Raw genomic sequence first — 27022 nt, 5'->3', positions numbered from 1 at the left:
AGGTGTGCTGTATTCTTAGAGTAGAAGATGTCAACATGGGTCTGTAGCATCTCTTTGCTGGCAATTTTAGTTGCCCACTTACATATACGGGTAGAACAAGCTACAATTATTTTGAAGCCCACAAAGATACAGATTATTAAGAGCAATAGTGTTATTCCCATTCTCTTGAGGCTGGTTCTTGGAATTGTGCTAGCCATAGATTCAGTACTTCTCAAGATGGAGCAGCTTATGTCATGGTCACAGTCTGGTCATCATGCAGTTAGCTAGCTCTTCCCCTCTGGTGGCAGTTATAGTATCTGTACAACTCAGGAATGTACATCAGACACTGAAAGGTTCTGTGACTCTATTGTCCTAATTATTAATTTCTTGGGCCTGCTCTTTGTGACTGAGGGAGTCCTGGGAGACTTAAGCTTTTTTATATACAAGAGGAGCCTTTGTACTTGGGTGGGAGCCCACAAGGTTCTGCTTGGTTTTAATAGGTGTTCAACACCTATTTATTATTTAGTTCATTCGTTCTGAAACGACTAGGTAAATTCAAAGGAATGAAAAAAACACCTGGAGACATAATTTCTGGTAAGCACAAATTGTATAAATAATTGAGTCAGTATTTCTCCATATTTTACTTGAATTAGTATCACCTGAGGTGCCTGTTAAAACAGAAGATTCTTGGGCTCTAACCCAAGAAGTTGGAATTAGTAAATCTGAGGTGATGCCTACAAATATGAATTTTTACAAGTGTTGTAGGAGATTTTTTAAAATTTCAGCTTTATTGAGGTGTATTTGACATATAAAATTGTAAGATATTTAAAGTGTACATCATGGTATATATACATATGCATTGTAAAATGATTCCCTCTCTCTAGTTTATTAACACATCCATCACCTCACATATTTTTCTTTTTTTTTTCTTTTTGGTGAGAACATTTAAGTTCTACTCTCTTAGCAAATTTCAGTAATAGACTACAGTATTATCAGTTATAGTCACCATGTTTTACATTAGCTCCTCAGACCTTACTCATCTTATAACAGATCCAGCAGATTCTTATACAAGTGATACACATTCTCCAAATTATTCTTCTGCAAATTGAATTCTGACAGTCAAGCCTATATGATTTTTTGAAACACTACTCCTACAGCCCAGCTTTAATGGCTATAAAACTTCCACTCTTTTTAAAGGTATATATGACTATTATAAGAATGCTTTGATTGTTTTTTTGAAGTTTGAAGACTAAACATTTGTTTTACATATTATATGCTTACCTGATTAGAAGTTTGAGGACGTCATGATCTGGTTAAAGTTCCTTTTATTCCTAGAAATCCTTTTCTCAATAACTGGCTTCAGTCCCTCCTTTGCTGAGTGCCCTCAAACCAGTTAAATACCCAATTTACAGGTTATCAGTTTCTGTGTTTCCCTCTTTGGTTTTAGGTATTCTTGTTTTATTTTCAGATATCTGGTAGTCCTTAACCTAAGGGTGCAGGCCGTAGGGTATGATTTCAGGAACTCAATGAGGTGTCTTGAAGATTCCAACATCTAAAGGAAAAACGAAAACATTTCTGTTTTCCACTAATGCCTTGATCTTTATTAAAATACAGACAAACACCTCTTAGGATAGTAACTTATTCATTCGTTCATTCATTCATTCATTTAACAACTTTTTATTGAATATCTGCTACAGCAAGACCATAGTAGAATGGAGTGAGGGAAGGAGTATCTTAGATGTCGTTAATAGAAACTGAAGGGGCTTTGCTGGTGGTGCAGTTGTTGAGAGTCCGCCTGCCAATGCAGGGGACACGGGTTCGTGCCCCGGTCCGGGAAGATCCCACATGCCGCAGAGCGGCTGGGCCCGTGAGCCATGGCCGCCGGGCCTGCGCGTCTGGAGCCTGTGCTCCGCAAATGGGAGAGGCCACAACAGTGAGAGGCCCGCGTACCGCAAAAAAATAAATAAATAAATAGAAACTGAAGGAATTGAAAGGAATACAGTTGAAGAACAGAAACTTTGAGCCACTGAAAATGAGTTTTTAAATATGAAGCCATCTCTAGGCTTAAGCTATGATAGAACACTTATGCTTTGGAGACCATAATATTGTCCAAAATCTAGTGTCCTAAAACAAGTGAATGTTTAAAAATTGTATTTCTCTGATTATCTTTACCAGGATATAAATGCATCTGCAAAATTCTGCATCATTTTTCCTTTATTTTACTTTTAAAACTGTGAAGATATTCATTATATTGATAAGATTTCATGATATTTTAAAACAGTTTTATTCAGGTATAATTTACATATCATAAAGTTCACTCATTTTAATTGTACAGTTCAATTTTTTTATTGAGTTGTAAAGGTTCTTTATATATTATGAATACAGGTCTCCAGATATAGGTTCTCCTATTTATGATTTGCAAGTATTTTTCCCATCCTGTGGATTCTTTTCACTTTCTTGAAAGTATTATTTGCAGCACAAGAGTTTAAATTTTGAAGTAATCTAATTTATCTGTATTTTCCTTTGTCTTTGGTACCATGATATTTTAATATTAGATAAATAATTTATGCCTCTACTGAAGGAAAAACATGCCTGATTTGCTTGACTTCTTAACGTAATTTAACTCACTGATGTTTTCCGAATTTTCACTTCCAGCTTATTTCTGAGAAATAATCAAGGAACTCTACTCATTTTTAAAATTTTCAGGAATAATGGAAGAACAGATGAATGATTAGTTCTTGGCAGAATGAAATAAGCTTCTTTGTTCCTAGAAATATCCAGTAGAGTATGGATCTCTGACTAGTATAACTAAAAACATATTCTTTCCCAGACTTAAAAAAAAATACGTGTAAGATAACATCTCTGTGTGTCTGTGCCTGTGTGTTAGGTGCATCTGTGTCTGTGAGCACATGCCTCTGTGTGTACATATGTACCTGTATATATCAATATGTCTTTGTACATCTCTTTGTGCATGTGTATGTACAAGATACTTACTCTTTTGTATGCCAGTTCCTAATTGGACATTGTGGCTTAGGTATTGGAGTGCAGAAAATAAAGGAAACAAATAAGATTTTTCTGTTTTCATTCTCCATCTGCTCTTTAAAATCCTAGGTTTGCTAAAGGGTGGGAAGAAGAGAGCTGGAAAATGGAAAGAGTTTAAAGGAGACCCTGCTGAATTTGCAAACACTAGGCCAGGGCCAAGGCCACTTACATAGCAACTGAGGTATATTATATACCTCATATCACTAGACTCCCTTTCTAGACAACTAAGCAAATATTAGAGTTTCCAGTGGCCTCCTCCAATTGTAATAATAAGATGCAGGTTTCATTTTATGGTACAAAAATAGTATAATAAGGCAAGGCTTAATTTCAGAACTTTTAGAGCCTGAATTTTAGGCTACTTTAAAAATTCAATATAAGAAAAACATCAGGAAAAATGTTTTTATGCTTCAAAAGTTAACAACTATGTCTCTTGAAAAATTTTAGTGTTTCTAACAAGTCTGGTTCGGATAGCATGACATCAAAGTGGATTCACTATATTTAAGAAATCATACATTACTGTGGTGTTAGCAAAGGATGTATGTCTGGTCCTTTATTCCAGGGATCAAAGTGGAAAGACTTGTAGTTTGTTATCTTAAACTCTTCTTTTTATGTCCAGATAAGCTTTCAAAGCCTTGTTAAATCAAGTAGCCATTGGTGTTTATGTAAATTGTAATCCAAATTTATTAAGGCTCTTGGTATAACTAAAGTTTTTGACAGAAGTAGATAAAGTAGGAATCATTTGTATTCTGATTGTATTTTTAAACCTTTTCAGTTTTTTTCCCCTATACTTACTGAGCCTCTCCTATATCCTATCAAGACTTTCATTAAATTTTATATATCTGTTTATCTACAAATATATAATTGCCATGAAAAGGAAAGGAGTGTGACTTTTGATATCTAAAAAATGAGTAGAATTTAGTGGGTGGAGAGAGGTAAGTGTTGGAGGTGGAGGGTAGATGCTCATGGAAGAGGCCTTGTAGCAGAAGGGACCATAGGAAGAATGAAGAGAGTCAGTATGGCTAGAGCTCAAAGAGTTAGTAGGTGATGAGGCAGGGACTAGACTATGTAGAACCTTAGCAACGTGTTGATAAGGGTAAGAACACTAAGAAACTATTTAAGAGTATTAAGCAAGGGTAAAAAGATTAGATTTGTGTTTTTAAAAGATCCCCATGACTCCACACCAGTGTAGAAAACAAATCAGAGGGTTGGAAGAGAAAATGGAAATGTGGGTCAACCAGAGAGTAAGGCCATTGCAGTAGTTCCTCCAGGAGATGCAGTTGATTGGGTTAATAATGAGGAAAATGGGCAAATTAGAGAAATATTTAGAAGGTAAAATCAAAGGAAAATGGTGATGGATTGAATAGTGGGGGTTGATAGAGAGGTGGTATGAGGGTGATTCCTGAGTTTCTAGGGCTTGTGGAAATAGGGGAACTGTAGTGCTGTGTACTCGGATAGGGAATGCTGTAAGAGGATCTTTCGGGGAGGACGTTAGGGGGACTCATGAGTTTGGTTTGACACATTGTTTGAGGCACTTTTGAGACATCCATGTTATAAGGGTAAATTGACTTGACTGTGGAAGATATGGGTCTGGAGCTTAGAGATCTGGGCTACAGCTAGAGATATCACAGTCATTTGCATATAGAGTATCTAGTGCAAAAGAAAGTGTAGATAAGAAGAGAAGAGGGCCCATAATTAAGTCTTGAGGAACTCCAACAATTATCACCAGCTAAAGGGGATTGAACCTGTAAAGAAGATTGACGAGTAGCCAAAGAGATGGGAAGAAAATCAGGAAAGCTAAGGGGAGACAGTTTCAAGGAGAGCATGATCAACAGTGTTGGATGCTGCTGAAAAATGACAAGTAAAATGAACAAGGAATTTGGTTTTAGCAACATGGAAGTTTTTCTTGATTTTAGCAAGAGAAGTTTCTACGGAATGATGGAACAGAAGCCAGATTGGGGTGAGTTAAGGAGTAAATGGAAGGAAGGAAAATAGAAATGGCTATATAAACTTCAAAAAGAAGCCAGATAGGCTGTAGCTGGAGGAAGATGAGGGATAAGGAAATTTTACATTTAAGATAGGAAGAACATTAGTGTTTTTAAAACTTGTGGATAGAAGAGAAATAATATACAGGGTAAAATTCCCCAGAGGGTGGATATATATTAGAGGAAAAGAGGGGGTATAGGTAAGTACATGTCAAAGGAATGGCTTTAACAGATTTATACCTTATTTATTGTAACAAGTGGGAAGGAGGAGAGAATGAGTGCAGATGTATGAAAGTTTGCTAGCAAGATACTGAGGGATCTCTGCTTAGAGAAGCTTTTTTTACTTTTTCTCCCTAAGAAAGAGGTGAAGTCATTTGCCGAAAGTGAAGAGAAATGTAGCTGAGGTTTAAGGCAAAAGAAAGCTAGGAGGTTTGAGGATTTTGGAGAGGGTTTGACATTGTTGTGGGACTTGGGAAAATTAATTAAACAGAGAAATGTCATAAAAGTGATGGCAGTGATAAAAGCCTATTTGAAATTGGTGATTACGAATTTATGATGCAACCTATCTACCTTGTCAAATGACTTTCTCCAGCAGCTTTGGCTACTTGAGTACAAAACTGAGAGTTCCTTAAGTGGATTAGGGTAGAGAGGGAAAGGGAGTAAGTAAGCAGTGGTATGCTGGTAAATGTTTAACAACCAGTTCTTAAAAAAAAAAAAAAGTCTGATTTGTTTGTAATTTTTGCTGATATCCATGGTTTAAAAACCCTCTCTGTGGCCAGTTTCAGAGTATCAACCTGACATTACTGAATGCGGAATTGAAAAGAGATGAGGAATAGCAAACCTTTTCCACCACTCGGATATGATAGACATTTATACCTCAAAAGCATAGATAGTAGTAAAATGTAAAATAAAATTAAAAATGTAAAATAATTAGGAAGTGATGCCTTTTGAGTAATCGTTACCTATATTTTAAATATACTTAATTTGTAAGTTTATTTAAGTTAAATTTTAATGATCACTGTTTAATAATCAGTGCTATTTAACAAATAATCCTTAAAATGTAACAATAATCTCTAAACATTAGCCAGCTCCATCACTCAGGTACAGTAGAATGTGGTAAGTGATATTATGGAATGGTGCACAGAATGCTGTCATACAAAGGGAGTAGCATCTAACGAGGTTATAGAGGTCCAGAAAGGTTTCCTGGATTTGATGATGCTTGAGCTGAGACTTGTAGAATGAGTAAGAGCTAACCAGATAAGAGATGGGTGATGGGAAGGAGGATTAGCATATGTGAAGGCATGGAAATTTAATATAGTTGTACCTTCAGAAATAAAATGTTTTTCATTTGTGAGACATTGGAGCAGGAGAGAAATAAGTTATCTACCTTCCTTAGGATATTTTACATAGAGATGGAAGTACAAAAGATTCAGAACATTTCCAAATGGAATGTTTTGATTGCAAAGGAATTATTAGGAGTTATTGAAGCTTGCCTGAGAAAAATAATGCATACAAAAGAAGTGTGTTTACCTAATGTATATCGGTAGCATCTAACAAAATGTAACAATTTCCAGAATTCAGATACATTTTAGAGTACAGCCAAAAACTGGTATATAAGATAATCAGAGAAAATAAATTTTTAGACTCCAATGTTAACTAGACTATGTCTTCATTTCATTATGGAAGAAAATTAACATCTCTTGCTCTAAAAATTTATGGTGACTCAGAATTTGTAAAGGCATTCACATCATCAAACAAAACCTTAAGGTTTTATACTATATGGATGGTGGCTGTGTCACTTTTTTCCATTTGACTACTGTGCTGTTTACTTATTATGGAGAAAGTTGGTGACTTCTCTTTTAATTTTGTTTTCCAATTTGTTCTGCTCTTGTGTGTGCTCTTTACCCCTAGCTACAAGACATTTTTACCAAAATGTGTTCGAGCAAAGATCCAAGACTATCATATTTTGACAAGGAAGCGAATAAGGTACAGATTTCGCAGATTTATTGAGCAATTCAGCCATTGCAAAGCCACTGCCAGAAACTTGAAACTTAAGTATCTTATAAATCTGGAAACTCTTCAGTCTGCCTTCTACACAGAGCAATTTGAAGTAAAAGAACCTGGAAGAGGTCCTTCAGGTGAGGAGATTTTTGCAACCATTATAATAACTGGAAACGGTGGAATTCAGTGGTCAAGAGGGAAACATAAAGAAAGTGAGACACTGACAGAACAGGTAATCCTCAATGATATGTTCTCATTCTTTGTTAATTTAAGTAGAATGGCAGTAGAAGCAAAGTACTTTTAGTCATTTGAAACATGGTCTTGCACTTCTCTTCTCCCATTGATACAAATGGAAGTTTTTAATAACGTGATGCCAACAAGGTCATACCCTATTGTTCTTTTCCCATTGTTCTTAAATGGCATTTTATTTAATTTTTTATGACTAAATAATTAGTAATGGTGTTCTTGTAGTTTCACTCTTGAATTCTAAGAGTGATGTTTAAGGTAGTTTTGCTTCCTTTTTTCCTTTTACTATTATTGATAGTATGAAGCACAATCATGAAATTTAATTAGTTCGAAAAGATTAATTTTCATTGATTTTATGATGTATACTTGTTAAATAATTTAGTTTTTGTTTGCATTACAAATTTTAAGTTTGTTCATATCTATGTGGTTCTTAGGATGTTATCTGATATATATATATTTTTTATCTTCATTCTTTGGTAAACTCAATTTTCTGGCAATGGTTTCTATTAATGTTGATTGGATTGAAGGGTACTATAGCACTCTTTAGATTCCTGGCACCCTTTAATGCTCTCATTTTTAAGTGAAAGCAAGATACAGTGTAGTTTTAGGGTTACATTATTGGGGGAGAGAATCCCATTTAATGCTTAATCTATTGGTATCAATATTTTTTAAAAAGAATTTGGAATGAAATCTCCTTCATAAGAGTCTTGTTTTAAAATGGCTCCATAAATTCTACCTGTTTTTAATATCAACTGCTCTTAATTACAGGATTTACAGTTATATTGTGATTTTCCTGATATTATTGATGTCAGTATTAAACAAGCAAACCAAGAAGGCTCAAATGAAAGCAGAATTGTAACTATTCATAAGCAAGATGGTAAAAGTCTAGTAAGTTTGCTTTATCATTAATAATGGTTATGTCTTACAGTTGTCAGAAATAAGTATTTCAGAATCTTAATACCAAAGTTACTTTCTTGTAGGGATGTTGATTATAGTTTTAAATAGAGCTGTAAACATAAACAACAATTTAGTAAGCTTTTTGATTACATCTATCTTTTTGTATCACTACCAACACTATCTTCCCGTAGAGTATCTTGTACATTAATGTATTTTTCAGTCATTTTCATAATTAGAAAAAGCACCAGTTACCTCCTGCCCTCTCCTCCCCCACCCCCAGCCTCAATTGTGCTAGTTCCCTGTTGTAATGCTCATTCCTCACTACAGTCAACCCTCTGTATCTGTGGGTTCCATATCCACAGATTCAACCAACCGCAGATTGAAAATATTCAGGAAAAAAAATTCCAGAAAGTTCCAAAAAGCAAAACTTGAATTTACTATGTACAGGCAACTATTTGCATAGCATTTACATTGAACTTACAACTATTCATATAGCATTTACATTATATTAGGTATTATAAGTAATCTAGAGATGATTTAAAGTATATGGGAGGATGTAAGTAGGTTTTATGCAGATAATATGTCATTTTATATAAGAGACTTAAGGATCCACGGATTTTGGTATCTGTGGAGGGAGAGATAGATACAGAGGGATGGAGGAACAACTGTATAATCTTTTTTACCAATAGAGATGTACGTAATTCTGGTCATACCACCTCTTTATATAACAAAATGTAAACCAATCCCAAGTGATCACTACCCAAACTGTGAGACATGTTTGACTCTAAAAGATTAACCCCTTCTCTTTTTTAAAATAGCTTCAGAGGGAATTCCCTGGCAGTCCATGGTTAGGACTCTGTGCTTCCACTGCAGGGGGCATGGGTTCAATACCTGGTTGGGGAACTAAGATGCCCCATGCTGCATGGCGTAGCCAAAAAATAATAATAAAATAAAACAGAATAGCTTCAGACACCCCACTTACTTTAATTGAAAGGGAAGAAATGAATTCCTTTATACTCTGCTCTTAAATTGCTTATTTTTCTGGCTCTGTTTTCTTTCTAACTCAGATATTTCTTGTACTTGGGGCTTAAACGTCATATTAATGTTATTTGTTTATTTAACTTAAGTATCTATATGACTTACCTACCAGGCCATTTCAGGGTTTTATGACCAAAATTATAAAACTTGCAACTCACTTTCGTCAGCATGCCTTCCTTTTCTTAGGTATTAATCCTTTGTTGTACAGGTTTGCAGTTTGCCAAGTCTTTTAACATTGTTTATGGTATCTTTTATAGTACCTATTTTTATGGCCTATTTGTGTTAGCTAGATACCTTTTATAGTTCAGATACCTCACACAGTTCTCTCCTTATTATAATTTTTGATATAAGTCCATACTCTGTGTTCTCATTGTGACTAAATATTGCTGAGCCAAGCATTATATCGTGATCACATGTCCATTCTTGTACATACAACTTTTTGTTTTTCTGGGAGTTGATCATACCTTCAACTTTTTTCAGTATTTCTAATTAATACAAACTTTTATATCAGATTAGATAGATTTATAATTAAGATGACTAGCACATTTGTCTAATAGGTGTATTGGAAAATACAATAAAATTATGGGTGTAGAGTGAACTATAACTAGAAAGGCATGATAAACTCATATTTGAGAGGGCCTTAAATATCAGACACAAGAATCTGTAATTCACTTTGGGTAATTGGGAGCCTTAAAAGACATTTGAGCAATTTAGAAGAAACCAATTTAGAAGAATTATCTAACAACATGGAGTGAAAATAATTTTCTTCTTTTTCTTTTCTCCTCTTAGGAAATTGAACTTATGTCATTAAGAGAAGCTTTGTCTTTTGTGTCATTAATTGATGGATATTACAGGTTAACTGCAGATGCACATCATTATCTTTGTAAAGAAGTAGCACCTCCAATGGTGCTTGAAAATATACAAAGCAACTGTCATGGCCCAATTTCGTGAGTAATACAGACTTTAAAAGTAAAATTTTTTTAAAGTAAATGAGGTATTTACATAGAAGAGTTTACACAACAGAATGATATACCTAGGTTTAGGAAGTTTAGGAAAGAAATATTATCTTAATCTGACAGAAATTGTTTTTCTTTTAATGAAAGCCTATTTCCAATCAGACTACATAATAATTAGAATTATTTAGAATATAACTTACCATCTGTATCCCAATATATAATACTAACTTGCTGTATAAGTTTGATATTTAGTTCCCTAGGTGTGTTTAATTAATTCTTCGGTGTTAATTTTTTTTTAAACCTTCCAATTTATGTTTCATTAATTTGGAAATACTGCAGAGGAGCCACAGTGCAAAATTTGATAATCATCATTATTTTTGGATAATCCATCTCCTTCTACTGAAAGCTTTGAACACAAAATGTATATGATGTCCATATTTCTAGACTAGTTCTGTGCAGTATGTTCCACAGTGATGAAAATGAAAATGTTCTATATCTGTGCTGTTTAATAATTGCTGCTAGCCACATGTGGCTATTTAGTATTTAAAATTTTGCTAGTGCAACTAAGGAACTGAATTTTTAATTTAATTTAATTTTAATAACTTTACATTTACAGTTGACCCTTAAACAACACAAGGTGTTAATCCACATATAATTTATAGTCCATCCTCTGTATCAGTGGTTCCTCTGCATCCTTGGATTCAAACAACCACAGACTGTGCAGTACTGTAATATTTACTATTGAAAAATATCTGCGAATAAGTGGACCCTTGCAGTTCAAACCCACGTTGTTCAAGGGTCAACTGTAAATAGCTTCATGTGGCTACTAGCTACCGTGTTGATACACACAGTTGTAAACCTTTACTTTAACACTGATAAAGCCTGCTATCATGCACAACATCTATTTACCCCAAGTCCTAGTTATCTTTCAGCCAGGATGTGCTTTATGATTGGCACCAGGTCTGAAGGACTTGAGCAGAAGAAACAATCTGGGATTTTGAGCATACGTTTTTTACCTTAACCTATCCTTAACTATTTGAGAAATCATGTCCTGACTGGTATTTAAGACTGATTTGGCCTATACCTAATGTCTGTTTAAGAAGTACGGTTGATAATGAAAAAGTTGCACTACTTGAACATTCTATAATTTACATATTCAGTATTTTTTAAAATCCTACATCCATTCATTCATTATCCATTCATTCATTATCCATCCATCCATTCTTTCATTTATTTGTAGAACATTTACTGAGTACCTGATATGCACCAGGCACTGGTTTAGGTATGAGAAATACAGTAATAAGTGAAACAGATAACTCTTGCTTTCATGTAGATTGCATTTCTTTCAAGATGTGCAGCTTCAGTTAAACATGTAGCAAATTTTAAAAATTTGTAGTCTTTGTTGCTTGTCATGGGTCTTCTATTAGACTTTGGTATTATATTAAAGATGCACAAATTTTTATATTAGCAATTGCTGTGGTAGAAGAGACATGAGTGTTTTATGACATATTGTTTGTATAGTTTATGTTTTTTTTTTTGTGGTACGCGGGCCTCTCACTGTTGTGGCCTCTCCCGCTGTGGAGCACAGGCTCCGGACGCGCAGGCTCAGCGGCCATGGCTCACGGTCCCAGCCGCTCCGCGGCACGTGGGATCTTCCCGGACTGGGGCACGAACCCGTGTCCCCTGCATCGGCAGGCGGACTCTCAACCACTGCAACACCAGGGAAGCCCGAGATTATGGTTTTTAAAATACTAAATTTGAAATCAGAAGGCAGAAGATTCATATGAATGAATTGTTCTTTGTGATTTTGTATGTCTTATAATACCTTTTGTTTTTAAAGCAATATAATTGCCCCTTGAATCGGTTTGAATTTATTGCAAAATAGCTTGGTACTTTAATATTTTTCCTTGTAAGATTATTGATAAAAATATAAAGTAGAGGAGACTTCTAAAAATTCTGAGAGTTTTAGATTTGACTTTCGACTTTTAGATGACATTTTGGTCATAATGTCATGGTTCTTGCTACATTATCATGCAAATTACTTCTTTACCTTTAGAATGGATTTTGCCATCAGTAAACTGAAGAAAACTGGTAATCAGACTGGACTCTATGTACTTCGATGCAGTCCTAAGGACTTTAATAAATATTTTCTGACTTTTGCTGTTGAGGTTAGTATGTCACACTAATTAATGGTAACATCTTTATTTAGTGCATATAATTTCCCTTTTGTAATATCTACCATATTTCCTTTTTAATACTCAGAATGATGGCTTTGGATATGATGGCTTTGGATATGATAACTAGCAATTAAGTAAACTTAATTTACCTCAGCTATTCTTCATAAACAAGATATAATTTCTAGGACTTATGTTAAAAATTATTTGTAATATCTTACTATCTTCTGGAATTTGTTTTTTTGATGTTTGGGTGTTACCAGTGTGTTAACTTTCATCAAGTCTCTTGAAGTTTCTTTTTTCACAAAAATGCATATCTTTACCAAAACATGTAGAACTAAATAAATCAGAAGTAAACTTTCCTTTTACAGATAATGGTTATAGGATTAGAGTGAAATAGGGTAATAACAAAGAGAGAGACATTATTGCACTTTTAACTAGTGGTTTTCCAATATTAAGAATAATGATCTACAATGTATGTTTTAAATGTAAAACTGCAAGGAAATCTCACTGTTAATACAGATCATTTTGGATCTCAGCTAAGATTGTTTACTATCCAAAATTATCTAAAAAGATACTATCACTTATAAGGCAGTTTCATGGTATAAATCTTGAGAAACTTTGTAGCTGCTTACAAAATTTATCTTTTTAAAATTAGAGAATGTAAGGATTGTGTTTTTAATTTTTATAAAAAGCAGTCATCTTATATTTAGCATATGTAAAGTGGAGTAATTGTCCATAAATACAATACATAAAGTAGGTTGCTCCATGACTTTAACATTGTAAAATACTGATAATCTATCCTAATTTCACAGTATCTTTACTGTCATATATGACAGTCTATTATATTCAATTATCATATCAAAATGCATATATTTTTTATATTTACTGTATTTGCCCAGCATAATATGAGGGCTAAATATCAGGGAGTCTATGCTATAACTCTGCTTCAAGAAATTTATCTTTTGGAAAAACAAAAATAAAGTATACCAGAAAATACTAAATCGAGTATTGTTTATTACCCAGTATATCCAGTGTAAGCAAATATTGACAATAAGAGAAGGGATTACAATTATTAAGAAAGGTCCTTTGGAGTAGGAAGCACTTGAGACTGACTGGAGATAATGAGTCAATTTTATAAAAATGGTTCTAAGTCAGTTGAATATGTTTATAAGAAGCAGTTCAAAAAATAGATGGTTGAGCAAGTTCATAATAGAGCACATAAGACAAACATTGAAAAACTGAAAAATATTAAAATTGCCATATTAGACATCATTAACAAATACAGTAGAGGCACAATAGGTAGTCACCTTTGCTTATGGAATGGGGTCAGAGTTAGGGAGGACTTCACAGAAAAAGTGGAAATTGAACTGAGTTTTAAGGATTGAATAAAAAGTACATTGCTCAAAAGGAAAGGATGTACATTCTGTAGAGAGACAGCACGTACAGTTATCAAGGCATGAAACGTCATGGCATTTGCTTGAAAAATTTTAGGTCACCTAATGTAGCTAGAGCATGGGTTGTATGTTGAGAGTGGCAGGAGTTGAGGTTGGGGATGGAGGCAGAAGCCAGCTTATGGAAGGCCTTATATGCTAAAATAGTTTTAGACTTTATTCTGTAAATGGTGGAATGCTGTTAAGGATGGTATTATTATTGTTTATTATTATTGCTTTCTTCCTTGCCTTTCAATAAAATAACTTTTAAGCCATTTCTGTAGGCTAGGCAGTTGTAATTAGATGCCTTTTTGAGGAACCAAACACCTCTCTCACCTTATGCTGGTATTCATGGTTCAAATGTCTAAATGTTCTTTTGGTTGTTTTGTGATACCATAACAGTAATCACAGTAATCACTATTATGACCGTTGCGATTTTTCCTTCCCTCTCTTTATAATTAAACTTACATAGAGAGAAAACGTCATTGAATATAAGCACTGTTTGATTACAAAAAATGAGAATGGAGAATACAACCTCACTGGTACTAAGAAGAACTTCAGTAATCTTAAAGATCTTTTGAATTGCTATCAGATGGAAACTGTTCGCTCAGACAGTATAATTTTCCAGTTTACTAAATGCTGTCCCCCAAAGCCAAAAGGTAAAATAGATTTCTAGTTATTTTTAAAATATTGGCCATGGATGGTGTATATGGTGGGAGCTATTTTCAGCATGTTGATTTCAAAAGAAATAGGAAAGAGGAAGCTCCAAAAACAAATTAATTTTTTCCTGATATGTTGTACAGGCATCCTCTAATAGAATTGTTCAGTTTGGTTTGTGTTTTCTAGAAGTGACTTAAAGTTTTGTAATTCTAAAATGTACTTAAAAAAAATAATTTCATGGTATCAATAAGTCACTTATTTATTGAACTGAAAGACCTCAGTACCAAATTCTCATATGTTATTCTAAGTAAAAACTTTCAAATTCTTTTAGAATTTTAATTTCTTTTAAATTATCTTTTAAAATAAAAATAGTAAGGTTGGAAATCCTTTAAAGTAACAGGCATATTAAAATTATTATTAAAGTTCCTGAAAAATTATACTAGTTAAGGAAGGGATTATAATTTTGAATATATAAAATAACTGGTTAGAGTACATCAAAGTTCAATGAATAAACTCCTAAAATAATTTTCTATGAAAAAAAATGAACAATAAGAGGCTGTTAAGCATTTCTTGTATATAGAACACATTTTATTTTATCCCTTTGGAGCAATTTATATCCTCAGTGTGTTTTGATTTTTTATATATATTTTTTTTCATTCATTCTGTCCTTTTTTTTAAACAGATAAATCAAACCTTCTAGTCTTCAGAACCAATGGTATTTCTGATGTACCAACCTCACCAACATTACAGAGGCATAATAATGTGAACCAAATGGTGTTCCACAAAATCAGAAATGAAGATCTGATATTTGTAAGTCATTAGATGCTGATTATTGTCTTTTTGTCTTTTTAAAACAACAACTGTTTTCTTCATTTTCTAACCCACATTACATTCATATGACATTTGGAACTCTTTTATTATAACCTATGTTATAAAAATTTTATAGCAGTTCACATATTTTTATTTCTTGTGAAAATGTGATACCGAACTTAAGTTAATTATTTTAAGAATGTAATTGTATTCTCTTTTCAGGAATTAAAAAAATGTTTAATAAATTAAAAATTAAAAGTCTTCCTCTAAAAAAGTATCTTAATTCTCAAGTTCTCAAGAAAGTAAGGGAAGTTCAAAGAAGGTGCTGAAAACAAAGTAGTACATAAGAGCTGATGTTTGGCCACAGAACATTTTGGGGGATCAGGATTACCAGGACCCTCACGTAAATACATCCTCAGTGAAAAATATTTGGATTGTGAAAAATTCACCTGCTAGCAAAAAGAGAAGAGTGTTGTATGTTTTAGTTGAGCTCTTAGTTATGAAAAAGTCTGTCCTGAGAATTTGTAATTATAAACTTTTGAGTTTGGGTTTCTTTATATCACCTGCATGGTTTGAGAAACCCTAAGCCAATAAATTAAATTAACAAGTGGTATTCCCCGAGTAACACCCTGTGGTGGTTGGCAGAGCAAATATAAAATCTTTTTGGAAGAATATACTCTTAATCTAGGCCACCGAAGATTCCCAGTTAAAATGACTCCAAACATGAGCTTTTAATTGAAAATTTTAAAACATACAGAGAAATAATTCCGGATTAAGCAAGAGTCAGAAGACCGACAAATATCAAATTATACTTCAAGAGCTTCATATAACAGACTTTTCAGATAGAGATTATAAAATACATATATATATATATATGTGTGTGTGTGTGTGTATATATATATATATGTTTAAAAATAAAAAAGGAGTTGAAAACATGGGAAAAACCAAGACATCAAAACAGCCCAAAAAGATTTGGTGGGGGGGAAGTATAGAAATGAAAAATACACTCATTGACATTAAAAAAATGAACAAATTAAAAAGCAGTTACTCATAGTTGAAGAGAAAACTAGTGAATTGAAAGTTAGATCTGAAAATTATTCAAAGGCAGCAGAGAGGGAGAAAGAAATGGAAGTTATGAAACAGAACTTAAGGGACATGGAGAGTAGAATGAGCAAAACCAACTAATGTCTGAGTTCCTTAAGGAGACAATAGATAGAATTATCCAGAATTATAAAGATATGAATCCTTAACGTGAGTAACAAGAAGCAGAGAGTTGCCAGGTAACCTGACTAACGTTACAAAACTAATAATAATAGATTGCAGGCAGCCCTGCTTCAGAGTGCAGTCTTTCAACAATTATTCTGTAAAGATATGCAAGAAGTACTAGTGGATTTTTTAAGACTGTTTGTCATTGAACATATTTCCTTATTCCCACTTCTTTCTCCATCTTTATTCATTCTTTCTTTCCATTTTTTCTGTTAAAGCATGAAAGCCTTGGCCAAGGAACTTTTACCAAAATTTTTAAAGGTGTAAGAAGAGAAGTAGGAGACTATGGTCAACTGCATGAAACAGAAGTTCTTTTAAAAGTTCTGGATAAAGCACATAGAAACTATTCAGAGGTTTGTATATTCCTTTTGTAGTTCATGTAGTTTATGATATTTAAAGATATGCTCTCATATGTACAACAACACATTCATGTATGCAGCTTTTCAAAATTGTAATTTTTATAAGTATATATGTCAAGAACCTTTCTGAGGATGTATGCTGGTGGGTCTAAAAAAATATGGAATTTTTTCATAATAACTAATTTCCAAACTAAATATTAAGCATTGTGTTATGTGTTATTACATCTTTGTATATACTAAAGCAGTGGCTTTTAAATTTGGCTCCCCAGAGCTTCATGGGTTCCACAGGTTTCCTCTATAATTTCGCCTACTTAAAAAAAAGTTTGAAAGGCAGTGTACGTGAGGAGCACTCTAGGTGAAATGTTGTTACCTCTGGGCATCATCCAAAGATGCTAGCCAACAGAAACCCAGCTGCCAGTTGCCAAAGTCCTTAGTATAGTAAGATATCACCAAACATGATGTAACAAACATTTATGATACTTAAAATGTCTTAAAGGATGTTAGTAGAAGATAATGTGAAACATAGAAGCCGAAGAGTTGTTCTAATCCAGAACACCACAGTGTTGGTGATTGTGATCTTCAACAGCCATACCCAGAAGTTCAAGGCAAAGTTTAGTTGAGTTGGAGTGATGTTAATACCATGCCAGTTTCCTGACATAGTTGTTACACTATTTTATCTGCACAGCGATCATTCTTAATTTTTTAGGAAGTGTTACTTGAAGCTCCCATCCATTTACTGCAGTCCCACATCACTGTCTTTGGTGTCTGTCTCTGTTCGTACCTCTGTTCTCTATTCTAGGTGCTATGGGTCTAAGCCTGTTAATCTTGCATCATTCATGTTGCTCTGTACCAACCACTATTGTTCTTTCACATTGCTGTCCGCTTGAACCAAGCTTACTCAAGGTTTTCCTGAGAATGAATTGTAACATCAAGGTTGATGGCAGTTGTAACTCCATCTGAAGGGACCGAAGCACATTGTAACCTTATCTATAGTCCTGCTAATAGGAGAAAGTGCATTTCTCTTATGGCAGAGAGAATCTTTCTGAACGATGAATGCTTTTAGACACAAAAAATAATTCTTTTGCATCTTTTGTATATTTTTCTTTTCCTTAGTCTTTCTTTGAAGCAGCAAGCATGATGAGCCAGCTTTCTCACAAACATCTGGTTTTAAATTATGGAGTATGTGTCTGTGGAGAGGAGAGTAAGTAAAACGACTGGCTTCCTTATGTTAATGTTATGCCTTTCTCAGAACATCCATTTTTATTTATATAGAAAATTCAATTTCAGGTTAATAGATATCAATATAAACTATAACAGGAATTAAATATTGTTGAAACCAAAAACACTGTGGAACTGTTCAGTTATATCTTCTTATAAAGGAAACCAATGAATGAAATTAAAATGCAGTAAACAGTTTAATATGGCTTATGTTAAAATGCCAGAACAGTACAGTATTATAGTAAACAAAAGCAACCTTTTCTGTTAACCATAGCAATACAGATTATGGCTGGTTCAACATAACATTGTAATAACTGGCCATTTCAGTACAGATCTCTTTGAAATTATTAAGACAAAGCATATAAATGTTAGATTGAATTGTAATGGAACTGACTGAAATGATTGGATGTTGATATAGATATAATTTATGGCTAAATTTAAACTGTTCATAAAAACCCTCAAAAGTTTACATTCAGAAATTACTTATGTAATTAATTTCCCATTTTCCATTAGTAATGTGATTAAATATGCATCCATACTTATATAACATTTTTTCATGTTTTTGAAAGTTGATAGTCTTTTTAGAGGCAGTGGTTTTCAAATCTGTTCTGTAGAGGTATCTCAGGGGACTGATGAAATGGGAGTAAATCTAAATGCAGAGTGGAGAGTTCTGCCTCTCACCGCCAACTAAAGTGGTTCTGTATTTCTCTTTTTTATTTATTGATGTTTCCCATAAATTTTCATCTAGGGGAAAAAAAGAATATACTTCTTTACAAAGTTTGAAAACAATGTTTTAGAGCAAATAATCCCAGATCTTACATTTGCTTTTATACTTATTTCATTGATTCTGTGATACCTTTTTTTCACATTAAAAATATCTGAAATTAGGAAGTGTGATATAATTGATGGCATTTCATAATTTAATTGGCAATTTTTAAAATTTTATGACACATAATAATGGGACATATGACAGTCAGTGGTATCTGTGAACTATAGTAGGTCTTACATGCCACATAAAAAAGTTTTACTAAGCTCTTGCTCATTGTAACTCTTAGATCTTTTTTTTGACACTTGCCCTGATGTAAATTTCCCTGCAGTCAGTTCTTTATTATTGACATGTTGACTGTTCTCCAAATTAACTATAGGCATAAAAACTTTCATAACATTTGTTTTAGTTACCCAGCAAGGTCCTAAGGTAGTCTTGTCACCAAAAGTTGTTGTATATCATATGAAAACTAATTTTAATATTAGATGAAGCGGAATCACAATTTGGGATTCAATCTACATACATCTACATATTATTATACATAATGTACAATTATATATAATATTGTGTTTATATGTAATTGTTTAGACTTTACCTCTTTCTGTTGTGAATAAACTGAAACCCCAATATACATTTTATATAGCTGTTAACCTTTCTTTAAATTAGTGAATTTTACGTAGTTTAATCTCTTTACCTATATCATCACATATAACTATAAATATAATTATAAAAGTTTAAAATTATATATATTTTACTGTGCTGTACGTGAGCCTTATTATTATCATTATATTTTAATGCAGATATTCTGGTTCAGGAGTTTGTAAAATTTGGATCACTAGATATATATCTGAAAAAGAATAAAAATTCTATAAATATATTATGGAAACTTGAAGTGGCTAAACAGCTGGCATGGGCCATGCATTTTCTAGTAAGTAATTATTATATTCTTTTGTCAACTTACTGTTTTAGATTATGAAGCAATGTGAAAGGATCTTGACGTGGGACCAAGAAATAAATCTGTAAATGGATGCCGAGTCATTTAAAATAATCTGTGTTAGTTGATGAAAGGGATTATTTTAGGCGTATATTTATGTGAAATCAATTTTGAAAGAAATAGTTTTGTCATCCCATCAATCTCTTAGAACTGCTGATAGACAGTCTGTAGTTTGTGTATCTTGGCTTCAGAGAATTTAACGAAAAATTATCAAAAAAAATGTTGTGCTAACTATGAATAGCAAAAAATCCCTGCAGAAAATACCTTGTTATGGTATTTGTGGGTAATTGGACATTATGTCCATTGAGAAAGCAGTTTTGCCAGAGAAGCAGAATACCAGAGGGCCAGCTAGTGATCAGATCCTTAAGAATGCACCTACTGAACAGAAACAGTATTTCTTGCTGTTAACTACCACCTACAAATATATACTATTTAAAATCTCAGCTTAATAAAGTGAACTGGCATTAAGTAGTTTTAAAAAGTATTCGTGGGACTTCCCTGGTGGCTCAGTGGTTGAGAACCCGCCTGCCAATGCAGGGAACATGGGTTCGATCCCTGGTCCAGGAAGATCCCACATGCCCCGCGGAGCAGCTAAGCCCATGCCACACAACTACTGATCCTGCGCTCTAGAGCCCGTGAGCCACAACTACTGAGCCCATGTGCCACAACTACTGAAACCTGTGCGCCTAGAGCCTGTGCTCTGCAACAAGAGAAGCCACCGCAATGAGAAGCCCACTTACTGCAATGAAGAGTAGCCCCCACTCGCTGCAACTAGAGAAAAGCCTGCGCGCAGCAACGAAGACCCAATGCAGCCAAAAATGAATAATAAATAAATAAATAATTTTTTTTTAAGTATTCGTTTCTTCGTGGGTATAGAGCATTGTTTCACTTAAAATGTAAAACACAAAGCACGGTGATGCCATAAAATTTCGTTTTATTTTCTCAAAGTGCGCCTCCAATTAATGTTTATTAATACTGTTTTCTTATTTTTACTTTTTAAATCCATTTTGGGGTCTTGGACATATTAAGTGCTCAAATTATTTGTGGATTAATATTTGAATGTATATGCATTTAACTTTAATAGGAAGAAAAAACCCTTATTCATGGGAATGTGTGCACCAAAAATATTCTTCTTATCAGAGAAGAAGACAGGAAGACAGGAAATCCTCCTTTCATCAAACTTAGTGATCCTGGCATTAGTATTACAGTTTTGCCAAAGGACAGTAAGTTCTACAAGGATCGAATTTAACTTTATTAAGCTTTGCTTAGAAAGAGGCATAAAGATCAGACTGTTAATTTTTCTCAAATTCTATTTTATTGACATGTTCTTGATTAATAATAAAATATAGTTACCATTTTTAGCAATCTAAATTAAGTTATAGTTACATCCTAGTCTCTGTTTCTCCTTTCTTATAAGCATGTTTCTATGTACTGTAAGATGATTTTTTTAAAACAGTGTTAATCCCTAATTATATATGGAATATTGGATTTTATCCAGTTTTATTGTGAAATTTTTAAGTATCATTCTTTGAGCCACAAGTAAATTCTTCTAAATTTTTCTTCTCTTTAGTCGTTAAATAAAAATTTGAGAAGATATATTATCAAGTTTGAATTTTTTATTTAGTTTAATTATTCAGCTAATTTATGACTTCTTAGAACTTTTGTGTTGATAACCTTCTCCTTAACACAATTAATTAAAGTAAAAAATTCAGTCAGATAATTGAGAGGCATTTTTTTGATCCAAATAGTGTTGTAATTGTATTTCATTACATTAGCTAATTTCTCTAATTGAATGTCTAAACTTAGAATCCAAAGTTATCAACTTTTGTACACTGATGCATGGTTTCCTATTTCAGCCAGTAGTACTTAAACTTGGTGCCTTTATATGAAGTGAAGACAGAGACTGTAGGGCAGAAAATGTTATAGGATCTTAGTTAGATCTGATACTCAGGGGGACTTTACCCTTTGGAATGGGATGTGAAGAAAGAGAATATATATTCATATGGTGAAGGAGAAAGGACTCTGTACTCTCTTAATTATACAGCAAAAATTATTAACATATATAAGAATTTTTTAATTGTGGGAACTCTTTAACCATACTTTGTTCCTATCATTTGAAAGTTCTGCAGGAGAGAATACCATGGGTACCACCTGAATGCATTGAAAATCCTAAAAATCTAAATTTGGCAACAGACAAATGGAGTTTTGGTACCACTTTGTGGGAAATCTGCAGTGGAGGAGATAAGCCCCTGAGTGCTTTGGATTCTCAAAGAGTAAGTTCATGTAAACGGTGAAGTTGGAATTACCTTGTGATCCCTGATATTTTTTGCACATGATTTGATATTCTTTAGCCCATTTTATATAAAAAAGGTTGATACGGCACTTATAATTTATTATCAACATGTGGTTCTTTAATTATAGAAACTACAGTTTTATGAAAATAGGCACCAGCTTCCTGCACCAAAGTGGACAGAATTAGCAAATCTTATTAATAATTGTATGGATTACGAACCAGATTTTAGACCTTCTTTCAGAGCCATCATACGAGATCTTAATAGTTTGTTTACTCCAGGTACGTATTGATGGAGCAATCTTAATGAGTCTCCAGCTATATTTCTATCTTTGTTATATTTAATAAATCCTTACTAATTTTGTAATCCCCTCTGGAAAGTTCCCTGATATCTTTTTGACCCTCTTAATTTCTTACGTTCATTTGACTTTTCCTACTTTATACATTTTCTGGTCTCACTGATTGTGAAGTATTTCCATTTTTAAAAAAGGCTTTTTCCCTTTTAATAACCTCATTTTAGTTTGCCAGTTAATGAGTAGTAAACTATAGAAGTTTATTTGACTTTTTAAAAACAATTCTTTGTTTTTTAACTAGTTCTCATATATTCTGTAATTGATTAATTTTGTAAACATGAGGTAGATTTGTTTTTGTTTGTCCTCTCCTCCTTTAAAATACATAGCTAAATATACATGTGTCTGACCTATAAGTATTTCCTGTTCCAATATTATTTACTCTTCTCACCACAAAAATCGGCATATAATCTTACTTTATAACTATTAAAACTACCTATTTTGGAAAGTATTCATTTATCCTTTGCAAAAATCTTTACTGAAAACATGTTAGATTATGGTTATAATTCAAGGCTTCCATTAACATAATCAAAACTATTAGAGTTGCCCTGTATTGATTTGTATTTAGTATTTCTAACTCATTCTGATTATTTTGGTCAGCTTGAATATGTATTATTTTAACCTAGAGAATGGATTTGCCAGGTTATGGTAGAAATATTCTTTATTTCTCCAGATTACGAACTATTAACAGAAAATGACATGTTACCTAATATGAGAATAGGTGCCCTAGGGTTTTCTGGTGCTTTTGAAGACCGAGACCCTACACAATTTGAAGAGAGACACTTGAAATTTCTACAGCAACTTGGCAAGGTAAGATGTCAGAAGATTTTTAAATAGTTGAAATATAATCGTAAAACATTTTATTTAGGGAAAAAAAGGCTTAAGAGATTCTCTAAAGTTCACTTTCCACAAAATTTTAGAGACTGTTTGTATAACCAACAAGGATCTACTCTATACCACAGGGAACTCTGCTCAATATTATGTAACAAGCTAAATGGGAAAATAATTTGAAAAAGAACAGATACATGTATATGTATAACTGAATCACTTTACTCTACACCTGAAACTAACAAACATTGTTAATCAACTATACTCCAATGTAAAATAAAAAGTTAAAACAAAGTGTTTGTAGAAAAAAGGTTTAGTTGTCAGATGTTGAAGAAATGCTGTGTTAAATAAACAGCTGTCTTTACTGAAGAACTTCTCAGAACCTTTAACATGTACTGTGCGTTGAACATTTTCAAGAGATGGATAAATTAGGCAGTATTTTGCCCAATTAATTTGACCATGAGACTCTTGGTAGAGGGCGCTTTGGTTATGAGATACAGAAAGGAACAGTTAATTAAGCCTCTCCACCGATGTCCTTTTTCAGTCATCTCAGAGAGAGATAATTAATCTGCTTGTTCAGAGTCTAGATGTTGACTGGACCGTGTTTACTAGCAGACAGTCTCTCCCTGCTGAAAGGTCACACAGTCATGCATAGCCTGACATATTTTAAGTAAGACCAAGAAAACCTTAGTTCTTAGCAGGTCCAATCATAGTGGTAAAGCCCTCTTTCTTCCTCTAAGCTTGCTAGTATAGGGCTCTGTACCATGTAGCTTTATGAACTGGATTTTGGCTTGGATGTATTATGAAGGCCTCACTTAGGTATTGAATCTAAACTAAATGTTCTGATCCAGCTTTACCAGAGCTAAACATTGGGTGTTATATTATGTATTGGCTTAGTTATATTAATACCTTGCTGTCATTCCTGGTTTGTAAAATAGTCTCAGGAATGTTTCAAAGTATGTAGCAATGACAAAAAAAAAAGTATGTATTTGGGTGTATTAGTTATCTATTGCTGTGCGACAGATCACCCTAAAACGTAACAGCTGAAAACAAAAAAGCATTTATTATCACACAGGTTAGGCGAGTCAGGAATCTGGGAGTAACTTAGCTGGGTGGTTATAGCTCAAGGTCTCTCACTAGACTGTAATCAAGGTGTCAGCCAGGTCTTGCAGTCTTCTCTGAAGGCTTGACTAGGGGAAGGCTTACTTCCAAGCTTACCACATGGCTATTGACAAGGCCTCAGAATATCTGCTTCCAAGCTCACTTACACGGGCCTCTCCACAGACTGCCTCACAACACGGGAGCTGAGAGCAAATACCCAAGATCGAAGCCATTGTGTTTTCATATCCTAATCTCAGGAGTGGCATCTTATCACTCCTGTCATATTCTGTTCATTAAAAATGAGTTAATAAATCCAGCCTACACTCAAGGGGAGGGGATTTTAAAAGAGCTTGAATGTCAGAATGTAGAGAACATTGGGAGATAATCACAGAAGCTGCCAACCACACAGGCTGACCTTGGCTTAAACAGCAGACATTTATTTCTCGTAATTCTAGAGGCTGAAAAGTCTAAGATCAAGGTTCCGGTAGGGTTCAGTTTCTGATGAGGGCTCTTTTCTTGGCTTGCACATGACCACCTTCTCACTGTGTCCTTATATGGCAGAGAGAACTGGTGTCTCTTCCTCTTCTTATAAAGGCACCAGCCCTACTGGATGAAGGACTCACCCTTATGACCTTATTTAATCTTTATCACCTCTTCACAGGCCTTATCTCCAAATACACTCACATTCAGGATTAGGACTTTATCATATGAATTTGGGGGGATGGGCATGGACATTCAGTCTGTAACATACCCTTATTCCATATAGCTCACTGACAGTGACATCAAAGGCTATATTGTGAAGAAGAAAAGTTCTTCTTGGAAGTTAGTGATAGAAATTTAGGAATTCCCTGGCATGTCCCTTGGCTTATCTTAAAAATTAATGTTAATGATTTGTTTAAATGCTTACTTGAAGTTTTTATATTTCAGCCTGTAATTCCTTTTGAAGAAATTAAATATTTAAGTTTACTACTCACCTATTGAAATATTATCTCCTTTTCTTGTTCTGAAAGTTGTTTAATGTGAGTTTCGAGATACATCTTCTAGCTGCTGAAAATTGCCTGTATAATCAGAATTTATTAGTACTTTTTCTAGAAAACTTGCGATTTCTATCTTAATGTGATGTATTATTTAGGGTAATTTTGGCAGTGTGGAGATGTGCCGGTATGACCCTCTACAAGACAACACTGGAGAGGTGGTGGCTGTGAAGAAGCTCCAGCACAGTACTGAAGAGCACCTCAGAGACTTTGAAAGGGAAATTGAAATCCTTAAATCCTTGCAACATGACAACATTGTAAAGTACAAGGGAGTGTGCTACAGTGCTGGTATGTTGCCCATTGATACCTTTTTTGAACTCAGGGTATGTCTTTGACATCCTGGGTAATATTGTAGAAACTTATAATGCCTCCAGATCTGGACTTAAAATATTCCAGTACCCAGAGAAAGAAGCATTCTGTATGACTGGAGATTGTACTTGGTGTTAGGAAGTCCTTGACTACTTGATCATTCTCTTCACTGAGGATGGTGGTTACCATTCTTGCTTAAACTTACCAAGGGAATGTCATTTTTAAAGAAAGAAATTTTCTGTGAAAATATTATTTTTTTAAATTAGATGCTTTTTATTCAGTATAGATGAAGAGAAAGGAAAGGAAGTTTTCTCATCAGCTTATTTTGGTTTGCATAATGGGTTACAGAAGATTAAAACATAACTATTTTTAAAACTTCTATTCAAATCTTTTTGATTCAAAAAGTCATTGTTCTTGGGCTTCCCTGGTGGCGCAGTGGTTGAGAGTCCGTCTGCCGATGCAAGGGACACGGGTTCGTGCCCCGGTCCGGGAAGATCCCACATGCCGCGGAGCGGCTGGGCCTGTGAGCCATGGCCGCTGAGCCTGCACGTCCGGAGCATGTGCTCCGCAATGGGAGAGGCCACAACAGCGAGAGGCCCACGTACTGCAAAAAAAAAAAAAAAAAAAAGTCATTGTTCTTAACTACTACATCACCTTTAATTTTATAATCAGGTTTTGTCATCTTAGACTCAGATTTTTTTTTTTATTAATGACTCCAGGACTTCCCTGATGGCACAGTGGTTGAGAATCCACCTGCCAGTGCAGGGGACGTGGGTTCGATACCTGGTCCAGGATGATCCCACATGCTGCGGAGCACCTAAACCCGTTTACCACAACTACTGAGCCTGTGCTTTAGAGTCCGTGAGCCACAACTACTGAGCCCACACACCACAACTACTGAAGCCTGCACACCTAAAGCCCGTGCTCCACAACAAGAGAAGCCACCACAGTGAGAAGCCCATGCACTGCAACGAAGAGTAGCCCCCGCTCACTGCAACTAGAGAAAGCCCCTACGCAGCAATGAAGACCCAATGCAGCCAAAAAAAAAAAACCTCCAGTCATGCTTTATTATTATTTTTTTTTTAGGTTGCACTGGGTGTTAGTTGCGGCTCCAGGGCTCCTTAGTTGTGGCACACAGGCTCCTTAGTTGTGGCATGCTAACTCTTAGTTGCAGCATGCATATGGGATCTAGTTCCCTGACCAGGGATCAAACCCGGGCCCCCTGCATTGGGAGTGTGGAATCTTATCCAGTGCACCACAAGGGAAGTCTCTTAGACTCAGATTTTATA

General features: G+C 34.2%; 1 protein-coding gene across 7 annotated transcripts in view; it reads left to right on the top strand.

The window, feature by feature from the left end:
* Window positions 1–27022, top strand: part of LOC307188493 (tyrosine-protein kinase JAK2) — a 381641-nt gene that overhangs the window by 330476 nt on the left and 24143 nt on the right. For all 7 annotated transcript variants that reach the window (XR_013828956.1, XM_079925664.1, XM_079925662.1 and 4 more), the window contains 14 exons: window positions 6915–7236; window positions 8019–8138; window positions 9975–10132; window positions 12198–12309; window positions 14221–14407; window positions 15091–15218; window positions 16703–16837; window positions 17957–18044; window positions 19628–19755; window positions 20906–21044; window positions 21943–22094; window positions 22243–22393; window positions 23135–23271; window positions 25523–25712. Coding sequence is in view for 6 of the 7 variants with exons in the window: in XM_079925664.1 (XP_079781790.1) it covers window positions 6915–7236; window positions 8019–8138; window positions 9975–10132; window positions 12198–12309; window positions 14221–14407; window positions 15091–15218; window positions 16703–16837; window positions 17957–18044; window positions 19628–19755; window positions 20906–21044; window positions 21943–22094; window positions 22243–22393; window positions 23135–23271; window positions 25523–25712 (2147 nt within the window). In the remaining variant the exon portion in view is untranslated. The remainder of the gene's footprint in view (window positions 1–6914; window positions 7237–8018; window positions 8139–9974; window positions 10133–12197; window positions 12310–14220; window positions 14408–15090; window positions 15219–16702; window positions 16838–17956; window positions 18045–19627; window positions 19756–20905; window positions 21045–21942; window positions 22095–22242; window positions 22394–23134; window positions 23272–25522; window positions 25713–27022) is intronic.

Source organism: Stenella coeruleoalba (genome assembly GCF_951394435.1).
Source record: "Stenella coeruleoalba genome assembly, chromosome: 7".
In the NCBI taxonomy this organism is placed as follows: Eukaryota; Metazoa; Chordata; class Mammalia; order Artiodactyla; family Delphinidae; genus Stenella; species Stenella coeruleoalba.
The sequence above is the reverse complement of the archived record's forward strand: the minus strand, read 5'-3'. Positions and strand labels throughout refer to the sequence as shown.